Here is a 22,067-nt window from a genome sequence, read left to right on the forward strand (position 1 = left end):
GCTGCAAGTGGTGAAGCACCCAGGCAACAATGTTGTATGCAATCATTTGAAACACCTTAACTGCACACCAGTGATCTTCATTTAACTGATTATGTGACTTCTAAAACCAATTGGCTGCACCAGTGTCATATAAAAGGGGGTGAATACTTATAGCAATCAATTATTTTGTGCTTTATATTTGAAATTCATTTAGATCACTTTGTAGAGGTCTGCTTTCCCTTTGACACGAAAGAGTCTTTTTCTGTTGATCAGTGTCAAAAAAAGCCAAATTAAATCCACTGTGATTCAAGGTTGTAAAATAATAAACTTTCAAGGGGGTGAATACTTTTTACAGGCATGGTACATTTAGGTTAACTCTTCAGGTAAAATTTTGCTACTTGTGGGACAAATTGTCAATCATAAACCTCGAATTTGTATGGAAGGTATATTTATTATATAAAAATAATATTCATTAAAGTTCATTTGGACCATTTTATAGAGAAAAATAATTATAATATTACAAGCTGTACTATGAGTCATTTTATTTAATTTTTTAAAATAAATTTTATTTAGAGGTAAAGCACAGAACAGGCCCTTCCAAACCAATGAGCTGCGCCACGAGCAAGCCATCTATTTGACCCTAGTCTAGTCACAGAACAATTTGCAATGACCGATTAACCTTCTAACCAGTACATCTTTGAACTGTGGGAGGAAACTGGAGCACCTAGAGGAAATCTAGACGGTCATAGGGAGAACGTACAAACTCCTTACAGACAGTGATGAAACTTAACTCCAGACTCGGATGTCCCAAGCTGTAACCACTATGCTATTGTGGCACTCTAAGATCAGAGGTTTTCATGAATTATTTTTGTCAGTTTGATCTTTTTCCACCTGTTCTATTTATTTTATTATTTAGGATTGATTATCATTGTAAGCTTTTAGCTTTTACTGCCAGTATAGCAAACACATAGTTAACCTGTTATATTATAATCAGACTTGTAACGTGAAAGCAAAATTTAAACAGCCAATGAAGGTACCCTGATGAATGCCACATAACTCACACAAGGCACAGGAAGTGTGCTGCTTGGAATCTGAAAGACAGGATGTGGTGCCTAGAATTTGCTTATTATATCTGCAGGCAAATTTCCCAGAACACTGCTTATGATGAGTTAGTGATTATGCTGTTACCATGCAAGGAGGCACTCATCTTCAACAAACTAATCTAGAAGCAACTTGCCAAAAATGTGTGCCAGAGGCATGAAGCATTTACTACTTTCATAAGCTGCTGAAAGACTTTTTCACTCTAAGTAAATTAGTGCAGGTCAACCTTCTATAATCCGGCACCATTGCAACCTGAGGAGTGACGAATTACAGAAGGATCACATTAAGCAATAGCTAATTGCCTCATCATACCTTTAAAATATCAAAGGTTTCAAAGGTTCATTTAATGTCAGAGAGGTGTATACAATATACATCCTGAAATGCTTTTTCTTCGCAACCATCTACGAAAACAGAGGAGTGCCCCAAAGATTGAACGATAGTTAAATGCTAGAACCCCAAAGTCCCCCCCAACTCCCCTCCCTCCTGCACGTAAGTGGCAGCGAGCAATGATTCTCCCCTCCCCACCGGCAAAAAATAAAGCGCACCCACTACCAGCACTCAAGTGTGAGCTAAGGGATAGCAAAGATACAGACTTGCAGTTACCCCAAAGGCTACATTGCACCCGCAGTTACTGGAGGAATCCTCATCAGTTTCTTTCCCTCTGCTTAGTAATATGCTTAAATTCAGCAGGTCACCATGTCTGATCTGAGGTCATAGGCAGAAGAGAACGGAGCGCCGGCTGGAGGGCAGTGCGCCACTGCCGGCAGGCGGGCGAGAAGACAGACCGATCCAGCGCATGCCAGCTCCCCCCCCACCCCCCACCGCTGGCGGGTGTCAAGCAGCAACACCTCACGCAAATGATATCAATAAATGCAGGAAATCAAGCAGGAATCACCTGTCTGTGCTTATAACAGCACGCCAACATGTCAACAGATCTAGCGCAACCAAAACAATGCGCAACAGATTGGTACGGTGGCCCGGAAAATTCGAAATTATAGCTGCGCAGAAAATTTGAAATCAGTGCAGATTATTGAAGGAACCGGATTCCAGGTAGTCGGATTAGTAATATCATCAATATTTAAGTACATCTCTAGCACAAAAAATATCTTACTGCCCCTTTTATGCTATGATATTTCAAAAACAAATATGTAAAACATGGCTAAATTATTGTTTTTCCTCTTGTCTCATATTACAATAACAGCTATTAAATTCTCTGAAAGAGCTTTGCACAGTCCCTATGTTGTAATATAAATGCAGACTTTCCTCTCAGTCCTCCAAGAGCACCACAACCTTGTCATAGGATTTTGAGACTTGTGTGCCTCAATGTGCTGGAGAGCTACGTTAGCAGGAGACAAGGCCCTGGGCTTTGGCTCATGCTAGGATCGCCCATGCCAAACAGATTAAAGGGTAAAATCCAGACTAAGTGTGGTCCACTGGACATTCAGGTTTGGGGGTTCAGCTTAGGGCTAACAACATTGTCTGGTAAAAAAAAATATTGTTCCAGAAACAGCAGTGAAGAATCCTTCTATTGCTGCATGTGATAGAGATGAAGGGCCTTCATTGCTGCCCTAAACACCAGCAGTGTAATGGGAAATAAGGAATTTTCCTCTCAATTTTAAATGCTTAAAATTACACTGAGAGAGATCAGCAATATCAAAATATTTATTCATACCCTCTGCAAATTTGAATATGATACAGTTATTATAGAAATTGCTTCTTTTAATCTTTGAACAAGTTTGTGAACAACTTGACAAAGACCGTGACAATTTAAAATTGATTTTACAATTTAAGGACTCCATTATTGTTAAGTATTTCATATTTTACACATTTAACTGATTTTCAACAAGGGCCTGAAAGTAACAGACTAGATTATATTTTGGAGGAAATTTACCACAAGGAAATTTTATTTTAATCTAAATCAGGAGTTCCCAAACTTTTTAATACCATGCACTCCTACCATTATGTGAGGAGTCCATGGACCCCAGGTTGGGAACCCCTAATCTAAATACTAAGTAATCAATTTGATTTTACAACTCAAAATTACTTTCCTTGGGCATAGACTAGAGGTGGATTTATCTTTAATACCATTTAATTGAGAGGCAACAAACTTAAAACATTCAGAAAGTCCTGAACTCTTATGATCAGCTATAATACATAATAAATACTGTATTGCGCATGGCCAAGTGGTTAAGGCGTTGGTCTAGTGATCTGAAGGTTGCTAGTTCGAGCCTCAGCTGAGGCAGTGTGTTGTGTCCTTGAGCAAGGCACTTAACCCTAGTGCCCTTCCCTTGAACAACATTGGTGGCATGGAGAGGGAAGACTTTCAGCATGGGCAACTGCCGGTCTTCTATACAATCTTGCCCATGCCTGCGCCCTGGAAACCTTCCAAGACGCAAATCCATGGTCTCACGAGACTAATGGATGCCTAGTATGCATTGTAATATTATACCTGGTTAGCTTGAGTATTTTCAGTTTTGAGTATTTTGAGTGTTCATCTGGAAATCTAGCAAGCATTAACTTGAAATCAGGATATTTTTAAAAGAATTATTAAGATTTATATTATCTTTTGAACCCTGTTTTCTGATTAAAGTATTAAATTACTATGTGGAAAGAGAATCTCTAGGAATTATTAACAACACATTATAGGTTGACTACCTCAAATCTGGCAATCAGTAATCTGGTTTGGACATAATTTTTGCCAGCCTAATTTCAAATTTCCTGCATTGCCACGCCAACCTGTCGCCACTGTTTTGAAGGTGACATTAGCAAAATCAGCTGTTGGCATGGTCTTTAAAAGAAGCAAAACATTCTTCTGTGTTATTCTGCATTTATTTTTATAAACTGTGCTGATCTAGCACTTAGCTAAGTGACAATAACCAACTTTCTGATGTAAGTAAATACAGATACTTTCTAAGAAATTTTCCCTGTAAAGTACTTCAATAAATTTCTCTTTCTTTTATTGTTGTTTCTTTTTCTTCTTTTCTACAACTTGCACTATTTACAGAGTACGTTAAAGGTAGAGTGAAGTGATCATCACATGGGTCAGAGGTGTCTATTTATCTAATCCTAACCTAACCATCTGTGATACAGCAAAATCATTAATCTGGCACTGCGCAGGTCCCAGTCATTCCGAATTTGTGGTGGTTAATCTGTACTAGTAATGATTGAAGTGGTTTCAGACTGAACAAAAGGTGGGTGGAAAAGTTAGTGATAATTTGAAAACATTCATTGAACTGCATTGAAACAAGAAAACTAAAAATTATTTCGATTATTATTTCAACTATGGAAAAGAGCTTCATTTCAATGGCAAGCATGATTTCAAAGTAGAGTGTCTGTCACAGACATATTTCTTTTTATTTGATATGGTTTGGACAGTGATGTGTCAATGATTTTGATTGATCTAGGTGCAGCACTCGGTCCAGTGGATCAATGTTCTTTGTCCAGATAGTGCAATCTCCTGTCCAAAGCATCCTGGAAAATAATGTAATTTCTGCTCAGCCCAATGAGAGTACTGAAACAAACCACTTGTTTACCATTAATAAGATCCCACCAATCATTACTCTTTTAGGGTGTCCTATATAAGAAGTTTTTTTGAACAATTAGTGTGTTTCTCTTTTAAAATTAACCTGCATGGAAGGTATGGCAGATATTAAAATTGGAAATTTTTGAATCTAGTTCAAAATCTGAACTATCAACACATCATATAACACTTCTAGGGTGTTAACTTTTAAATGTGTTGTACTCTAGACCTTGCAGATCTTAACAACTAATTATTAAATTCATGCTTTTGGCATGCCAATCCTGAAACCAATTGAATGTTCTTACAAGCTTTCTCTCTGAATTTTAACTCGCTGCTCATTTCTGTTTCTCGGTTAGATAAATATTTATTTCACTTATCTCTGAATCCATGTACTGTGCCTCAGGAGACTGCAGCCACAAACTCTTTGAAGTCTCCAAGGTGTAGGTTCTGTTACTGCAGAGTAATCTGTCATTGACAGTAATCAACATCCAGCTTGCCGACGAGTCCACTTAACAATGAGTTCAGATCATGCATGGACAGATGAAGAATATGAATGCTTTGTCTCAGCAAAAGTAGAATCAATCTTCAAGTAATATTGACAGATGAATATTTAGGGAAGAAATTGTAGGAATAAAAATTGAGAAAAAACACTGAAGTTATGAGGACACAATGATCTAGCAAGGTCATTCATGTGCTACAATAAAAATAGAAGAGAAACTGAGCAACTGTTGTGTCTTTTCTGAAGCTGTATTATTTTTGTCCCAATCATGACAACCAAAGGTAGAAGGGCTTAGTTTGCTCCCTGCACAAATCAACGTCTTCATTGACGACAATTCAGTGAATAACCAAATGGGTGAAAATCTGAGCCAAATACTCTCCATCCTTGGAGAGTGAAGCAAATATAGGGGCTGTCACTTCAAATCATTCACTTCATGTGTTGCTTCTATAGATTGTATGACTGCAAGCTGGAAGTATTGGATATGTGTTGCTCCACATATATGAATGAAAGACCATCTTAAACTATTCTGTTCAATGAACAAGAATGGCCAAAGAAACTGCTGTCAAAAATTTTACAGCAATCACAAATGATGGGATCTTTTTAAGGTGCAAATCTTTCTTTAATAGTTACATTTTTATTGTGTGTTTAATAGAGAGGGAAGCTACTTTCAGGGGCATAGAGTTATAAAGTAAAATAGAATGAAAACAGGTCCTTTGACCCAACTCATCCAAACCAGCCAAAGAGCCCAGCTAAGCTATCCCTATTACCCACATTTGGCCTATATTCCTTTCTTACCAATGTACATATCCATATTTTTTTTAAATTTGGTTATTATACCTGCCTCAACTACATTCCCAGCTAGCTCATTCCATATATGTACCACCCTCTGTGAGAAGATGCTTCTTCTCACATTCCCCCTTAATCTTTCCTCTTTCATCTTAAATATATGCCTGGTCATTTATGGTTCCTTTTCCCTGGAAAAAAAAGTATGTGCATTTAAGCTGTCTATGATCTTCATAGTGTTATGTACCTTCAAAAGATCACCCCATAGTCTCCAATGCTAAAGGAATAAAAACCTATCATTCCCAACCACTCCTTATTGTTCAGACCCTCAAGTCATAACAACATTATCGTAAATCCTATGAACTTAGAGCAGGCTAAAAGGCCAGAACAACATGATGCTGTGTCATGTTCTATGTTATGTCTTCTATATTTACATGGCATTCTTTTCAGCTTATAATTGACTTTGACAACTTATGCAAAATACTTAATTGAGGTCTAAAGCTCAATTTTACCTCCTATAACTAGTCTAGATGATCCCTGTTCTGATGAGTGATCATTAAGGGAGAGTTCAACTGGAAGAAACGAACAGGATTGGTCATTACATCTATCCAACATCAATTCTTCTCTGACTGTTGAGTAGGATAGATCTCGTTCTAGAAACATCAGCTCCTAAGAGAGCCTTAAATGTCATCTGAGCCATAAAACAGATTAAAAGAAGAAAGGATAGAAATTTGACCCTGTTCAATTGTGCTTCACATACCTTGTCATATCATTGCATCGTACCACTTCTGAAACTCATACCAACAATAGAATTAACTTTGTAGAAAGAATGTACTGTATTGACATGGCCATTCAGCACTACCATCTGCAGATGATATTCTGAATGGTACTGTTGAGGCCAAAACATCAAGTGATAAACAGGAAAGTACTAATCAGCCACTTAATAGATTCGGAAGATTCCAAATGATGACCAAAACATATACAGTCTCCTCCTATGAGGATACTAGAGGGTTATCCACTCTGGGATTATCAACTAGAAATGAAATTTCTACTCATACAATGGTAAGGCTGGCATTGAACTTTGAGCACTGATCACCACAGAAAGAATTTGATTGAATGAACTTAATAAATACACGGCCAGACCAACTGAAAATTAATAATGAAAAACTTTAAAACTAGAATATATATAAAAGTTTGGAACCAGAATAATTTGTTCTTCATAAGGCTCATAAAATAATCCAGTGAAAATACAACCAAAATTATGAAGCTACTTGTATGTTCACCTTAACCATATCAATACCACTGTACTATTGTAAAGTGTCTAAAATATATAATTATAAATGAATTAATTAGCCAAAAACTACTATGTTGTGTAGCTTAAATGTTAGTAAATGAAAACTTGTAATAATTATATAATTAATTCCGCAGGGCATGGTATTCATTCAGCATTTTTAAAATACAAAAATGAACATATTCCATTTGCAGTTGCTGATCATTTTTAATTCTATTCACCTTTAGGACTTTGATATGTCACAGAAAAAACCTTAGGAAAAAAATATTCACATAAATTACCAAATCAAATTGTAAAAAATGACTATCATCCAAACATTAAAATGGCCATTGTTTTCAGGTGCTATCTGATGTGTTGTGCATATCCAGAATATTCTCTTTGCTGATTTTGTTAGCTCAATGAACAGTTACATTTGTTATACCTCTGATTTCTCCTCTTGCTCTTTCGGAAATAAATCCAGCGTTGTAATGATTAATTATTCATGTACAGTATGTAAATAGCAACAATTCAGTTAGTCATCCCTTCAACATGGCTGCAATCTTTAGAGTACTTTTACCCTTAGTCTGGTGATAATACTTTGAATTACTGAGTCCACATACAGAACGCTGTATTTCGACAAACATCCATGTCAACTGCCCAGATATTGACTGAAAACAAAAAAAAAGAACAAAAAAATTGCATTGCAAAAGAATTTTCTTGTAATCACCGAAGGTTACAGTCACATTCCAAAAATATCCACTCACATGTTTCTTCCTGTAATTTACAGACATCCCATTCACCTGATAAAGTCATGAACCTCAAGAATTACTTTTCTAAGTTCCCATTGCTGGATTGGTTATTGCATTGTGTTGCAAGTAAAAGTAACATCAGTTTAGAAATGCCAGAACAAATTTGCTGCATGGTAGAGCGATTTGGTGCTCTCACGCAAATGTGAAAAAAAGCTCAGTAAAATCATACATTGCACTTTACTGAATTCTAAATTTGAGTTACTCAACAAAACTCTGCAGTCTTTTGTAATTAGCACCTAAATAAACAAACACAGGTTCATACAATAGCTTGGCTCACTGATCATTAATTAAGAAAATTTGGATTTTTTGTTACTGAATTTGACATAGAACACCAGCGTTTTCTTGAAACTGAGTGCTTAACAACAAAAAAATACTTTTGCTTTCTATGGTAAGAAATTATATTGTACATCTTGGAACATGAGCTAAGATCTGCTTTTGTAAAAGCAGCCTTTCCTTTCAGTACATATTTAGTTCAATTATTCAGCCTTGTTTAGTTACCCGGACTCTTGAAGAGGAAGTATGGATTTACAAAAGAAAAGATATTGCAAATATCATTCAAAACACCAATCCATGTTGCCTGGAAATCCTCCTGCTTGTTTTGTTGGGCATATTCAGTGCCACAGTTTGAAGCAAAGCCATCAGAAAATGTTCCACCATTTGGAAGTTTTTGTCAATGCTGAGAGCTGTAACTGGGGATGGTTTCTGCACGTGGAATCCTCACTGGATAAGAGTCATCTGAATTAAAAAAAAAGAAAAATATAATTTTTAAAAGTACTTAGAATTGTAAACAACAGCAACCAGAAGTTACGCATTGAAATTTAACTTCAGTTGGAAGTGGTGGTCAAAAGAATCTTTGACAGGTTAAAATGAGAATATTTGGACTGCTTTTAACATCAATCACAATGTGTTTATTAGTTGCTATTAGGAGAATAACTTTGAAAATTGACATAAATTCACATTATTGTTTTGTTACTCTAATTAGAAATTTTCCCCCTGGATGTCTATCAATTTTCAGGGATTGACAAAATCTTTAATGGAGTATTTAAACCTGATATGCCCACTGCATCTCCATTTAAACCACTTGCGAGAGCACTTTAAAAATTGATTTTTTTGTTGTTAGGATAAAACATAAATAGTGACCAGGCCATAATCTTATCATAAGGTACTTTTCAATAAAATTTTATTTAAAATTGGTTACAAAGACCCAACTGCACCAACAAGACCATGATGAAGGCCATAAGACAAAAGGCATAGGAGCAGAATTAGATCATTCAAACCATCGAGTGCTCTGCCAGTCCTCCTTTACTTATCAAGAACCTATCAAATCTCTGCATTAAATACACCCAATGATTCCACAGATTGACCACCTCTGGCTGAAGAAATTTCTCATCATCTCAGTTGTGAAGTAATGTCCCTATATTCTGAGCCTGTGACCTTAATTCAGAGACTCTCCTGCTAATGGAAATCAATGAAATAATAACAGAACTATTCAATAGGTTGGACTGCAGCAATACAGAGAGAAAGAGAGTTAATGTTTCAGGTCAATGGCCATGTATCTGGAAGATTAGTTCTATTTCTCTCTGAGTTATTATCTGACCTGCTGAGTAGATTCCGCATTTTTCTTTACCATTTCAGTTTTCCAACATCTGCATTTTTTCTTTTGCTTTTAAGTCCATAATTAACATTGCCACCATGAATCTGAGTGCTAAACTTTGCAATGCTCCTTGCAGATGTTCATCTCTGCCACAAAGACACCAATAATTCAGAGATGTGGACTGCCCATTCGATCCCTGATCCAAATCTCTTACTTGCACAACCCAAATGAGCCTCACGTTGTAAAGTATTTAGAGCATAGAACATAAAGATCTACAGTACATTGCAGGCCCTTTGGTCCACAGCATTGTGTCGACAATGTAACCTACTCTAGAAACCGCCTAGAATTTCCCTACCAGATATTTTTCTAAACTCCATGTTCCTATCTAAGAGTCTCTCAAAATACCATATTGCCTCCACCTCTCCCACTGGCGTTGGCAGTGCATTCCACGCACCCACCTCTGTGCCTGTTAAGACGTATTTCTTTAGAAACTGCTGCAACAGCAAAAGTTCACAATTGTCAGTTTGAAATTCTGGCACCATGTGTAACCGTGCTCTCGGATTTGCAACACTTGCACCCAAAACTCCTGAGTGTGAGCAGGCTGATTCTAAGGGTCTCGGTGTTGTGCTACCTCTAGCACGAATACTTCTGCTAAGAGAGCCTTCGAGATGGCGATGAGATTGGATATCAGATGCTGGAAAATGACAAATTCAGTAAGATTTTTCTGTCAGTCTTCACTGTGGAATACATTAGCATAATGCAAGAAATTTGAGAGTGTCAGGGGACAGAAGAGAGGGTAATTGCTCTTACTAAGGAGAAAGGGGTTGGAAAGCTGAAAAGTCTGAAGGTAGATAAGTCACCTAGATGAGATGGACTACACCCCAGGGTTCTGAAAGAGATAATTGAAGAGATTGTGGAGGCATTAGTAGTGATCTGTCAAGAATCACCAAATTATGGAATGGTTCCAGATAACTGGAAAATTGCAAATGTCACACTAGTCTTTAACAAGGGAGAGAATCAAAAGACAAAACACTATTTTGTATTCTATTATTAAGCATGAAGTTTCAGAGTACTCAGTGCACATACTAAGATAAGCTGAAGTTAACATGTTTTTTGTTTAAAAGGGGAAGTCTTGCCTGATAAATATGTTGGAATTCTTTGAGGAAATTACAGGGAGGATAGCAAAGGAGTTTCAGTGGATGTTGTTTACTTCGACTTACAGAAAGCCTTCAACAAGGTGCTAAACATGAGGCTGCTAAACAAGACGAGAGCCCATGATACTCTAGGAAAGACGCCAGAATAGACTGAAGATTGGCTGATTGTTAGGAGACAAAGAGTGGGAATAAAGGGGGCCTTTACAGGTTGGCTGCAGTAATTAGTGGTTTTTTGCAGCGGTCGGATTTGGGTCCCCTACTTTTCACGTTGTATGTCAATGATCTGGATGACAGAAGTCATGGCTTTTTGGGCAAGTTTGCTGATGATATGAAGGCAGGTGGAGTGCCAGGTAGAGGAGAGGAAGCAGAGAGTCTGAAGAAGAACTTAGACAGATTGGTGGAATGGGGAACAAATTAGAAACTGGTATATAGTGTAGGGGAGTGCACCTTAATAGAAATAATAACGGTGTAGACTGTTTTCTAAATGGGAGAAAATACAAAAATCAGGGGTACAAATAGACCTGGGAGTATTTTTGCAGGATTCCCTGAAGGTTAACTTGCAAATTAAGTTGGAAGTAAGGAAAGATAATGCAATGTTAGCATTCATTTTCTGAGGATGAAAATATAAAAGCAAAAATGTAATGCTGAGACTTTATGATGCATTGCTCAGACCACTTTTGGAGTGTTGTGAGCAGTTTTTGGACCCATATCTAAGAAAGGGTGTGTTGGAAATAGGGAGAGTCCAGGCAAGGTTTATGAGAATTATCCAGGAAATGAAAAGGTTAACAGAGGAAAAGTGTTTGATTGCTCTGGGCTTGTACTCAGAATCAGAATCAGGTTTATTATTAGTGGCATGTGACATAAACTCACCGGAGTTTAGAAGAATGAAGGGGATCTCACTGAAACCTATCGCATATTGAAAGGCCTAGATAGAGTAGATGTGGAGAGGATGATTCCAATAGTGAGAGAGTTTAGGACCAGGAAGCACAGGCTCAGAATATAAGGATATCCTTTTGGAACGTAGATCCAGTGGATTTATTTAGCCAGAGGGCTGGGAATTAGTGGAATACATTGCCACGTACAATATGGCTGTGGAGACTAAGTCATTGGATATAATTAAAGCAGAGTTTGATAGGTTCTTGATTATAAGGGTGTCAAAGGTTATGGAAGAAGGCAAGAGAATATAATAGAATAGAACTTTATTGTTATTGCTCAATGGATTTGAGAGGGAAAATAAATCTGCCATGATCAAATGGTGGTGCTGAAACAATGAGGCAAATGACCTAATACTGCCCCTGTGCATTCTGGTCTTATGGTCTCAAATGACAATATTTATGGAAAATTCGAAATATAATTTGTAATTCTGTTACATTACTGTTATTCTCAGAAAATGAAATATTTCAACTTGTGCTTTATTGAATAGGTTTCCTGCTCATTTAATTTATAAGACCATAAAACCAGAAGGCCACAAGATATTGTAGCAGACTTTAGGCCATTTGGTCCATCAAATTAACTCCACACATTTCATCATGGCTGATCCAATGTTCCTCTCACCCCAATCTCCTCCCCTGTCCCTGTATTCCTTCTTGGTCTGACCTATCAAGAATGTGTCAACCTCTACCTTAAATATACATGAATTCCACAGATTCCCCGCTCTTTGACTAAAGAAATTCCTCACCTCTATTCTAAAAGGATGCCCTTCTATTCTGAGGCTGTCCTCTGGTCTTAGATCATAGGAAGCATCCTCTCCACATCCACTTTATCAAGTCCTTTCAACATTCAATAGGTTTCAATGAGGTTATCCCTCATTCTTCTGAATTCTAGGGAATACAGGCCCAGAGCATCAAATGTTTTTCGTATGACAATCCATTCAATTCTAGAATCATTTTTGTGAACCTCCTTTGAACCCTCTCCAGTTTCAGTACATTCTTTCTAAGATAATGGGCCCAAGACTGCTCACAATACTCCAAGTGAGACCTCACTAGTGCTTTATAAAGTCTCAACATTATGGCCTTGCTTTTATATTCTAGTCCACTTGAAATGAATGCTAACGTGGCATTTGACTTCTTAGCACAGACTCATCCTGTACGTTAACCTTTAGGCAATCCTGCACAAGGACTCCCAAGTCCCTTTGTGCCTCAGTTTTTGTATTTTCTCTCCACTTAGTCAATAATCAACCCTTTCAATTCTTCTACTAAAGTGCATGACCATACACTGCTCAACATTGCATTCCATCTACCATTTCTTTGCCCATTCTCTTAATCTGTCTAAATCCTTCTGTAGCCACTCTATTTCCTCAAAACTATGTGCCCCTCCACCTATCTTCATACTATCTGCAAACTTTGCAACAAATCATCAATTCCATCATCCGAGTCATTGACATAGACATAAAAAGAAGCAGTCTCAACACGGAGCCATGTAGAACACTTTATTTTACCACAGCCAACCAGAAAAGGCTCCCTTTATTCCCACTCTTTGCCTCCTGCCAATCAGCCACTGCTCTATCCATGCTAGAATCTTTCCTGTTGTACCATGGACTCATAGTTTGTTAAGCAGCCACAAGTGTGGCACCTTGTCAAAGGCCATCTGAAAATCTAAGTACAAAACATCAACCAATTCATCTTTGTCTATCCTGTTTGTTATTTCTTCAAAGAATTCCAACAAATTTGTCAGCTAAGGAATTCCCTTGAGGCAACCATGCTGACTGCAGTATATTTTATCATGTGCCTCCAAGTACTTTGATACCTCACCCTTAATAATGGATTCCAACATCTTCCCAACCACTAAGATCAGACTAACTAACCTGTAGTTTCCTTTTTTCTGTCTCTCTCCCTTCTTAGAGTGACATCTGCAGTTTTCCAGTCCTGAATTTGAATTTGAATTGACATTATTTCTTACACCCTTCGTATACATGAGAAGTAAAAATCTTTATGCTATGTCTCCATCTAAATGTGTAATGTGCAATCATAGTAATTTATAATAAATAGAACGGTCAGTGCAACATAGAAATACACTCAAATCAGCATGAGTTAATCAGTCTGATAGCCTGGTGGAAGAAGCTGTCCCAGAGCCTGTTAGTCCTGGCTTTTATGCTGCAGTACTGTTTCCTGGATGGTAGCAGCTGGAATAGATTCTGGTTGAGGTGACTCATGTCCCCAATGATCCTATAAGCCCTTTTTACACACCTGTCTTTGTGAATGTCCTGAATCATGGAAAGTTCACAGCTACAAATGTGCTGGGCTGTCCACACCACTCTCTGCAGAATCCTGCGATTAAGGGAGGTATAGTTCCCATACCAGGTAGTGATGCAGCCAGTCAGGATGCTCTCAATTGTGCCCCTGTAGAAAGTTCTTAGGATTTGGAGGCCCAGACCAAACTTCCTCAACCGTCTGAGGTGAAAGAGGTGCTGCTGTGCCTTTTTCACCACACAGCTGGTGTGCACAAACATGCAAGGTCCTCGCTGATGTGGATGCCGAGGAACTTAAAGCTGTTTACCCTCTCAACTCCAGATCCATTGATGTCAATAGGGGTTAACCCATCTCCATTCCTCCTGTAATCCACAACCAGTTCCTTTCTTTTTGCGACATTGAGAGAGAGGTTGTTTTCTTGACACCACCATGTCAGAGAGATGACTTCTTCCCTGTAGGCCACCTTGTTATTGTTTGAGATCAGGCCAATCAAGGTAGCATCGTTGGCAAATTTAATTAGCACATTAGAGCTGTGGGTAGCGACACAGTCATAGGTATATAGGGAGTAAAGGAGTGGACTAAGTACATAGTCCTAAGGGGCTCTTAGTTTGAGAATCAGAGAGTTGGAGGTGAGGGAGCCCACTCTTACCACCTGCCAGCGATCTGACAGGAAGTCCAGGATCCAGCCGCACAAGACAGGGTCAAGGCTGAGGTCTTTGAGTTTCTTGTCAAGCCTGGTTGGAATTATGGTGTTGAATGCTGAACTGTAGTCCAAGAACAGCATTCTCACATAAGCAACCTTCTTCTCCAGATGTGTAAGGATGGTATGTAGAGCAGTGGCTATTGTGTCATCTGTCGATCGGTTGTGTCAGTAGGTGAATTGTAGGGGGTCTAGTTTGGGTCATAGCAAGCTGAAGATGTAATCCCTGACCAGCCTATCAAAGCATTTACTTATTATTGAGGTGGGTGCGACAGGAACCATTCTGGAACCATTACAGAAACTAATGATTCCTGAAAGATCATTACTAATGCCTCCAAAATCTCTTCGGCCACCTCTTTCAGTATCCTGGGGTATACAGCATCTGATCCAGGTGACTTATTTCAGACCTTTCAGTTTCCCAAGAACCTCCTCTCTAGTTATGATAACTTCATACACTTCAATAGCCCTAATACCTGAAACTTCTACCATATTGCTAGTGTCTTCCATAGTGAAGACTGACGCAAAATACTTATTCAGTTCATCTGTTATTTCGATTTCCCCCATTACTACCTCTCCAGAATCATTTTCCAGCATTCCAATATCCACTCTCACCTCTCTTTTATGCTTTATTTATCTGAAGAGACTTTTGGAATCCTCTTTAATACTATTGGTTAGCATACTTTCGTAATTCCATCTTTTCCTTCTTAATTACATATTAGTTGACTTCTGCTGGTTTTTAAAAGCTTTCCAATCCTCTAACTTCCCACTAACTTTTGTTCTATTATATGCACTCTTTTTGGCTTTTAAGTTGGCTTTGACTTCTCTTCTTAGCCATGGTTGTGTCATCTTTCCTTTAGAATAGTTCCTCTTTGGGATGTATATACCCTCTGCCTTCTGAATTGCTTCCAGAAATTCCAGCAATTGCTGCTCTGCTGCCATCCCTGCCAGTGTTCTTTTCCAATCAATACTGGCCAACTCCTCTCTCATGCCTCTGTAATTGTTGTAATGTGAGCATTATTAAAAGTAAGTTAATACTAATCAGGATAATGGTGGGGGGGGGGGTGCGGGGGAGGTTTACTTTCATTTCTTTTTACTTCCAGTGTTTTTTATATAGTGTTCCTGCCATGCCGTACGGATTGTGAAAGCCTCTGTATATACATAACGGTTTTTAACGTTCGAGATAAAATTGTTTCTCTGGGCATGAAGTTGTCAAGTGTGCCTTTTTCAAAGTAGAAGTTACCACATATTTTTGACAATGAGTTAAACTGGTTTTGTGTACGTGTCAGCACGTTTCGAATGGGAGCAGCAGCGCCGATATGGGGCCTCATGTTCAGATGGCTACGCGTGGGACTATCATTAAATTTGTGGAGTTAACAGAGGACTGGCTGGAGTATGAGGAAAGGTTGAGACACTTTTTCTGTGCTAATGGAATCACTGAGGAGGCTAAGAAGTGCTCTATTCTCCTGAGTGTGTGTGAGGCAAAGACTTGCAAGCTAATAAGGAATTTAGCCATACAGTGGAAACCAGGGGACATTCAATATGATGAACTGGTCAAGCTCGTGGGGAACCACTGCAGTCTGAAATCTTCTGTGATAGTCCAACCGTGTAAGTTTCACAGCCATTTCAGGAAATCAGGTCAGTCTGTGGCCAATTTTGTGGCCGAGTTTTGGCAGCTGTCGGAAGATTGTGATTTAGGAGTGGTGTTGGAAGGCATGCTCCGTGATAAATAATCCAGAGAAAGCAGGATCTCCCAGTGGCCACACATTTTAATTCCACATCCCATTCCCATTCTGACATGTCTATCCATGGCCTCCTCTACTGTAAAGATGAAGCCACACTCAGGTTGGAGGAACAACACCTTATGTTCCGTCTGGGTAGACTCCAACCTGATGGCATGAACATCGACTTCTCTAACTTCCGCTAATGCCCCACCTCCCTCTCGTACCCCATCCGTTATTTATTTTTATACACACATTCTTTCTCTCACTCTCCTTTTTCTCCCTCTGTCCCTCTGACTATACTCCTTGCCCATCCTCTGGGTTCCCTCCACCTTGTCTTTCTCTTCGGACCTCCTGTCCCATGATCCTCTCATATCCCCTTTGCCTATCACCTGCCCAGCTCTTGGCTCCATCCCTCCCCCTCCTGTCTTCTCCTATCATTTTGGATCTCCCCTTCCCCCTCCCACTTTCAAATCTCTTACTAACTCTTCCTTCAGTTAGTCCTGACGAAGGGTCTCAGCCTGAAACGTTGACTGTACCTCTTCCTAGAGATGCTGCCTGGCCTGCTGCGTTCACCAGCAACTTTGATGTGTGTTGCTTGAATTTCCTACAGAATTCCTGTTGTCTCCGTGATAAATTGGTATGCGGCATTAATAATGACAGCATACTACGCCGCCTGTTCAGGGAAACCCCACCGTTGACTTTCAAGAAAGCCTTAGAGATTGCCCAAGGCATGGAAATGGCTGCTAGTAATGTCAAGGATATCTAGAAAGGACATGGAGGGTCGCAGTTGGCGGCAGTGCACCAAGTCAGGAGGGAGACTGGTAAACAGGCAAAGCGGGTGGAATGTTTCCGGTGCGGAGGGATGCACTATGCAAATGATTGCAAATTCAAAGACACTGTCTGCCATGCTTGTAGCAAAATGGGACGTTTGGCTAAAAAGTGCAGAAGTTCAAAGGGTAAGGTTAAGCCTGGGCAGGGGAAAGCTCAACAGGTTCAGGCAGCCACACACCATCTAGAAGAAGCAGATGAGACAGCGTACGCCTACAACATGTTTGGAGTGGAAACAGATGAGGAACCATATGAACCATATTTATGCCACAGTCACTGTCAGGGGAAAAGACATGAAGTTTGAGGTTGATTCAGGGGCTACTGCATTGGTCATCAGCAAGGAGACCTACAGGAGGACATGGGGGTCCAACCTGCCTCCCATTAGACCATCAAAGCTCAAACTTAGGACCTATACGGGGCAGCCCATACCTCATTTAGGGGTGTTATATGTGGATGTTTCAGCCAGGTGTCAGAAGGCTGAAGCCAGGCTAGTGATAGCTAAGGGTAGGGGACCCAGTCTTTTGGGTCGCGATTGGCTTCACAAAATCCGGCTAAACTGGCATGAAATTAAGTATGCACATATGACGGAGGACATTCTGCAGCGGTACAGTGACGTTTTCAGGGACGAGCTGGGCACAATGAAGGTTGTGACAGTGAAACTCCATGTCGACCCTGTGGCTACAGCACGTTTTTTAAAGTCCGGGTCGGTGCCCTATGCTGTGAAAGGCAAAGTCGAGGAGGAGCTGGAACGTTTACAGAGGCTGGGCATTATTGAGCCCATTCAGTTTTCAAGGTGGGCAGCTCCCATAGTTCCAGTTTTGAAGGCAAAAAAAACTGTGAGGATATGTAGGGATTATAAGCTTACAGTGAATCAGGTCTCTAGGCTGGAGGAGTACCCATTGCCACGGGTGGATGACCTGTTTGCGACCCTGTCAGGGAGTAAGCTGTTCACAAAACTGGACATGAGCCACGCCTACCAACAGCTGCTGCTCCATAAGGATTCAAAGGAGTACGTCACAATTAATACGCACAAGGGATTATTCAAGTACAATCGCCTGGTGTTTGGAGTAGCATCCAGCCCTGCCATTTTCCAAAGGACAATGGACACTTTGCTGCAGGGGATTCCGCACGTAGCAGTGTACCTTGATGATATTTTGATCACGGGGGCTACAGAGGTGGAGCATCTGGCTAATTTAGAACGGGTTCTGAAGAGGCTCTCAGACGCAGGGCTGCGGTTGAAACGCGGAAAATGTGTGTTCCTGACATCAAGTCTGACTTACCTGGGACACAAGATCACAGCTGAGGGGTTTTGCCCTGTGGAGGACAAAGTGAGAGCTATCAAGGAGGCCCCAAGCCCTAAGACCGTCACGGAACTCAGATCATTTTTAGGCCTGGTGAATAATTATGGCAAGTTTCATCCTGACCTCTCAAGGGTTTTGACCCCATTGTATACGCTGCATCACAATGACACTAAGTGGCAGCGGGGTGAAGAGCAGGAGAAAGCTTTCAAGGAAGTGAAAGAACTCCTCCACTCAGCGAATCTGCTTGTTCACTATGACCCAGAAAAGGAGGTCGCCCTTGCATGCGATGTCTTGCCCTATGGAGTCGGGGCAGCTCTCTCACATGTAATGGAGGACCAATCAGAGAAGCCTATTGGTTTTGCTTCACATACCCTGACGGCTGCAGTGAAAGGATATGCACAACACCCAATCCAGAATAGCTGGTCATCTATTGAGCAAAACCATGAGTTGTTCTAAAATGCCATCTCATAGGCGCTCTGGAAATTCCCCCTCCTGGAATCCAGCACCAGCCTGATTTTTGCAATCTACCTTCATATCAAAGGTAGATTATTATTGTAGCATTGCCCTTTTGGCATGCATTTTCTATCTCCTGTTATAATTTGTGGGCCACATCCTTACTATGGTTTGGGGGTCTGTATACAACTTCCATCAAGGTCTTTTTTACTCTCACAGTTCCTTAGCTCTATCCACAAGATTTAACACTTTCTGACCCTGTGTCAGTTCCTAATGATTTGTTTTCATTTTTTACCAACAGAGCTATACTGCTTACTCTGCCTTCCTGCCTATCCTTTCGATACAGTGCGTGTCCCTAGACATTAAGCTCCCAGCTATAATCTTTCAACTGTGATTCACTGATACCTACAACATAACACCTGTCAATCTGCAACTGTGCTGCAAGTTCATCTACTTTATTCCATATACTACACACATTCAAATATAACACCTTCAGTCCTGTATTCACCTTTCTCGATTTCATCTGCCTTTTATGTTGCAACTTATTCTGTTGACTTCAATTTTTCCCTATCAATAGCCTCTCCTCACTACACAATACAGCTCTTTGCAAACCAGCTATCTTATCTCCAGCACTATTATCCACTTTTCCTACAATACTTTATGCATTGAAATATAGGCAGCTCAGGACACTCGTCACACCTGGATCTACCTTTTCATTTCTGACTTTGTCTGAGGTCAGTAGCAGCACCAGAGATTTTTTCTTGCTGGTGTTACAGTAGGGCTGAATTATTCAGTGATGGTGCTGAGGGACATACTGTATGGTAATATATATTCACAAGGCCAGATGTGTGGCATTCAAAAGTCAGTTTCAAGCATTATGTGCCTACTATAAATGCCTCTGTTGATTCACAAGCAACAGCAATTGATAGATCTAATATAGAAGTGAACTGTGACAGTGTCAACAGCATCAGAGACAACCCAGGCTACACAGAGCATAAACAAACAAACCAACAGAGCATCCGAGCCATAGCACACAACGAGAATCACGCACCAATCCAGCAATCAACGTCAAATGCGTGCTTTTCAACTGAAAAACACAACACTAACCCACAATGTCCACTGCTATTCGCATTACATAGACAAACAAGTCCAAAAGATACACCGTTATTGAAGTCAAGTAAGGCAAACAACAGATGCAAGACTTTACCAGGAGTTGGACAAATCGTACTCTGACCATGCAATACCCCAATTAATTGGGCAACTGAATTTAAAACAAAAATCAACAGAATCACCGCTTGGAAGTCTAAGCAAACCCAGTAGACTTAATAGCAGTAAATGTAATATTTTAGGATTTGCAGGAAACATAATGACTCTGGGGTATCTACCATAAAATAATAACAATAATCAGCATTAGTCTTGGCCCAAATTAAAAAAAGAATCAACTGCATTGATGTTTTCAGAGAAGCACAATCCGTCTGTTGTTGTGATTGGTGGTAAAAGCATCAATGATTTTCTGGATGTCAAGTGCTTTGGTCCTCTGGCTGTTTACGGCCAACAGTGCCAAGTTGCTGTTCTGAGCATCGCCGCTGCTATTCCTTAGGTAGTTTTTGAGGCATCTAAGGCAAGAGAAACTCCATTTGCATGAAGCAGATGTCACAGGTAGAGTCAGTGATATGCAGATTAGTTTGTATAAATCTATAAATACGTCGCAGTAGGGTCTCATTAGAGCTAGAAATTCCACTGTGTCATTCAAGGTCTGTCCTTGCTTCTGTTTTGTTTCCAGCAGACGCCGAACCTGTTGTAGCTCTGCAGTCAGGTTCAAATCAGTCACTCCATAGTATTGAGCCATTGGCCAAAGACAATTCTTGTCTAGGAAGGGCTTATGTTTGGGACTCAATGCTGATACTCCAGTCAGAACACCCCTAGTCTCAATTGAGCACCGTCTTTTCATTTCAGTCAGAAGCCTGTCTATAACTAGATAGAAACAGTGCTTGCGAAGGTCATCAGAGGATGTGACAGGTGTGTGTTCAGTTTGGGCCTCAACAACAAAATCATGTAGGCGGCGGGGTGGCTGGGCCTGTCTCCTTTCATGTGGTCGGCTCTGTATACCGGCCTTGACGCACAGGTCCCTAGCTCTTGCCTGAATTTCACTCCATGATTCCTCTCCCCGTTTTGCTGAGAGTGCATCGATAACAGACTGAGCCAAGTCTACAGCGGATGAAAGCTCCAAACTGTGAGATTGTAGCTGGTCTGACATGAACTTGGTGACTCGGAATAAATCCTCAAACAGAGTGAGAAGTAAAGCAAACTGCATGTCAATTAGTCCATTTACAGCTCTGGCCTCCATTTTCCTCCGTGCATTTGGTTGACCCATAATATCCTGTAGTGTAGCTAGAACAGCAGGGTGTGATTTCCTTATAGCCCACAAAGCTGTATACTGCCATGCCCAGCATGTATCTGACAATTTCTTCAACTCCATGGTCTGTGCAGTTGATTCCAGTTCTCTCTGTTCCTTCATGAAAAGATTGTGGGCAACAGAGTTTGAAACAAAGTTGTAAAGCAGCTGCAGTTTCAAAAAACTCACCCGCCTGCTTGTTGTACATTGCTCACAACATCCACTAAAACAAGGTTAAGTCTGTGAGCACGGCAGTGTATATATAATGCCTGTGGGACCTCTTTCCTGAACCACTCTTGTACGCCGTTATTGCACCCGGACATCACTGCCGCCCCGTCATAACACTGACCTATACACACGTTCTTATCAATAGCACACTGGGCGAGTGTCTGTTCAATGCTTTTAAGAAGCGACTCTGCGTCCAACCCTTCTGCTGGAGTGAAGTACAAGAATTCTTCAAGCACTGTTTTGTTATTCAAATACTGCACCACCACTGATATTTACTCCTTTTTACATAAGTCTTTACTTTCATCCACCATGATGGTAAAATGTCCAGCCTCCTTGATTTCTGCACTTATTTGATGTCTGACTATATCTGTCATAATACCCATAATTTCATTTTGGATATTGTGATGGATGTTTTTTGCATTTCCAGGATTGTCCTCTAATTTTTTAACTACCGTCTTATCAAACTGTCCAATTACACTGAGCAACTCGACAAAGTTCCCCTTATTGCCAGATCCATCATCCTCCCGGTGTCCTCGCTGGGCAA

At 40.1% G+C, this 22,067-nt stretch overlaps 1 protein-coding gene across 1 annotated transcript in view; it reads right to left on the bottom strand.

The window, feature by feature from the left end:
• Positions 1–7,372: 7,372 nt before the first annotated feature.
• Positions 7,373–22,067, bottom strand: part of LOC140208223 (docking protein 5-like) — a 520,777-nt gene continuing 506,082 nt past the window's right edge. The window contains exon 8 of the mRNA XM_072276739.1: positions 7,373–8,696. Coding sequence (XP_072132840.1) covers positions 8,632–8,696 — 65 coding nt within the window. The 3' untranslated portion in view covers positions 7,373–8,631. The remainder of the gene's footprint in view (positions 8,697–22,067) is intronic.

The sequence above is a fragment of the Mobula birostris genome, chromosome 2 (assembly GCF_030028105.1).
Source record: "Mobula birostris isolate sMobBir1 chromosome 2, sMobBir1.hap1, whole genome shotgun sequence".
NCBI lineage: Eukaryota > Metazoa > Chordata > Chondrichthyes > Myliobatiformes > Myliobatidae > Mobula > Mobula birostris.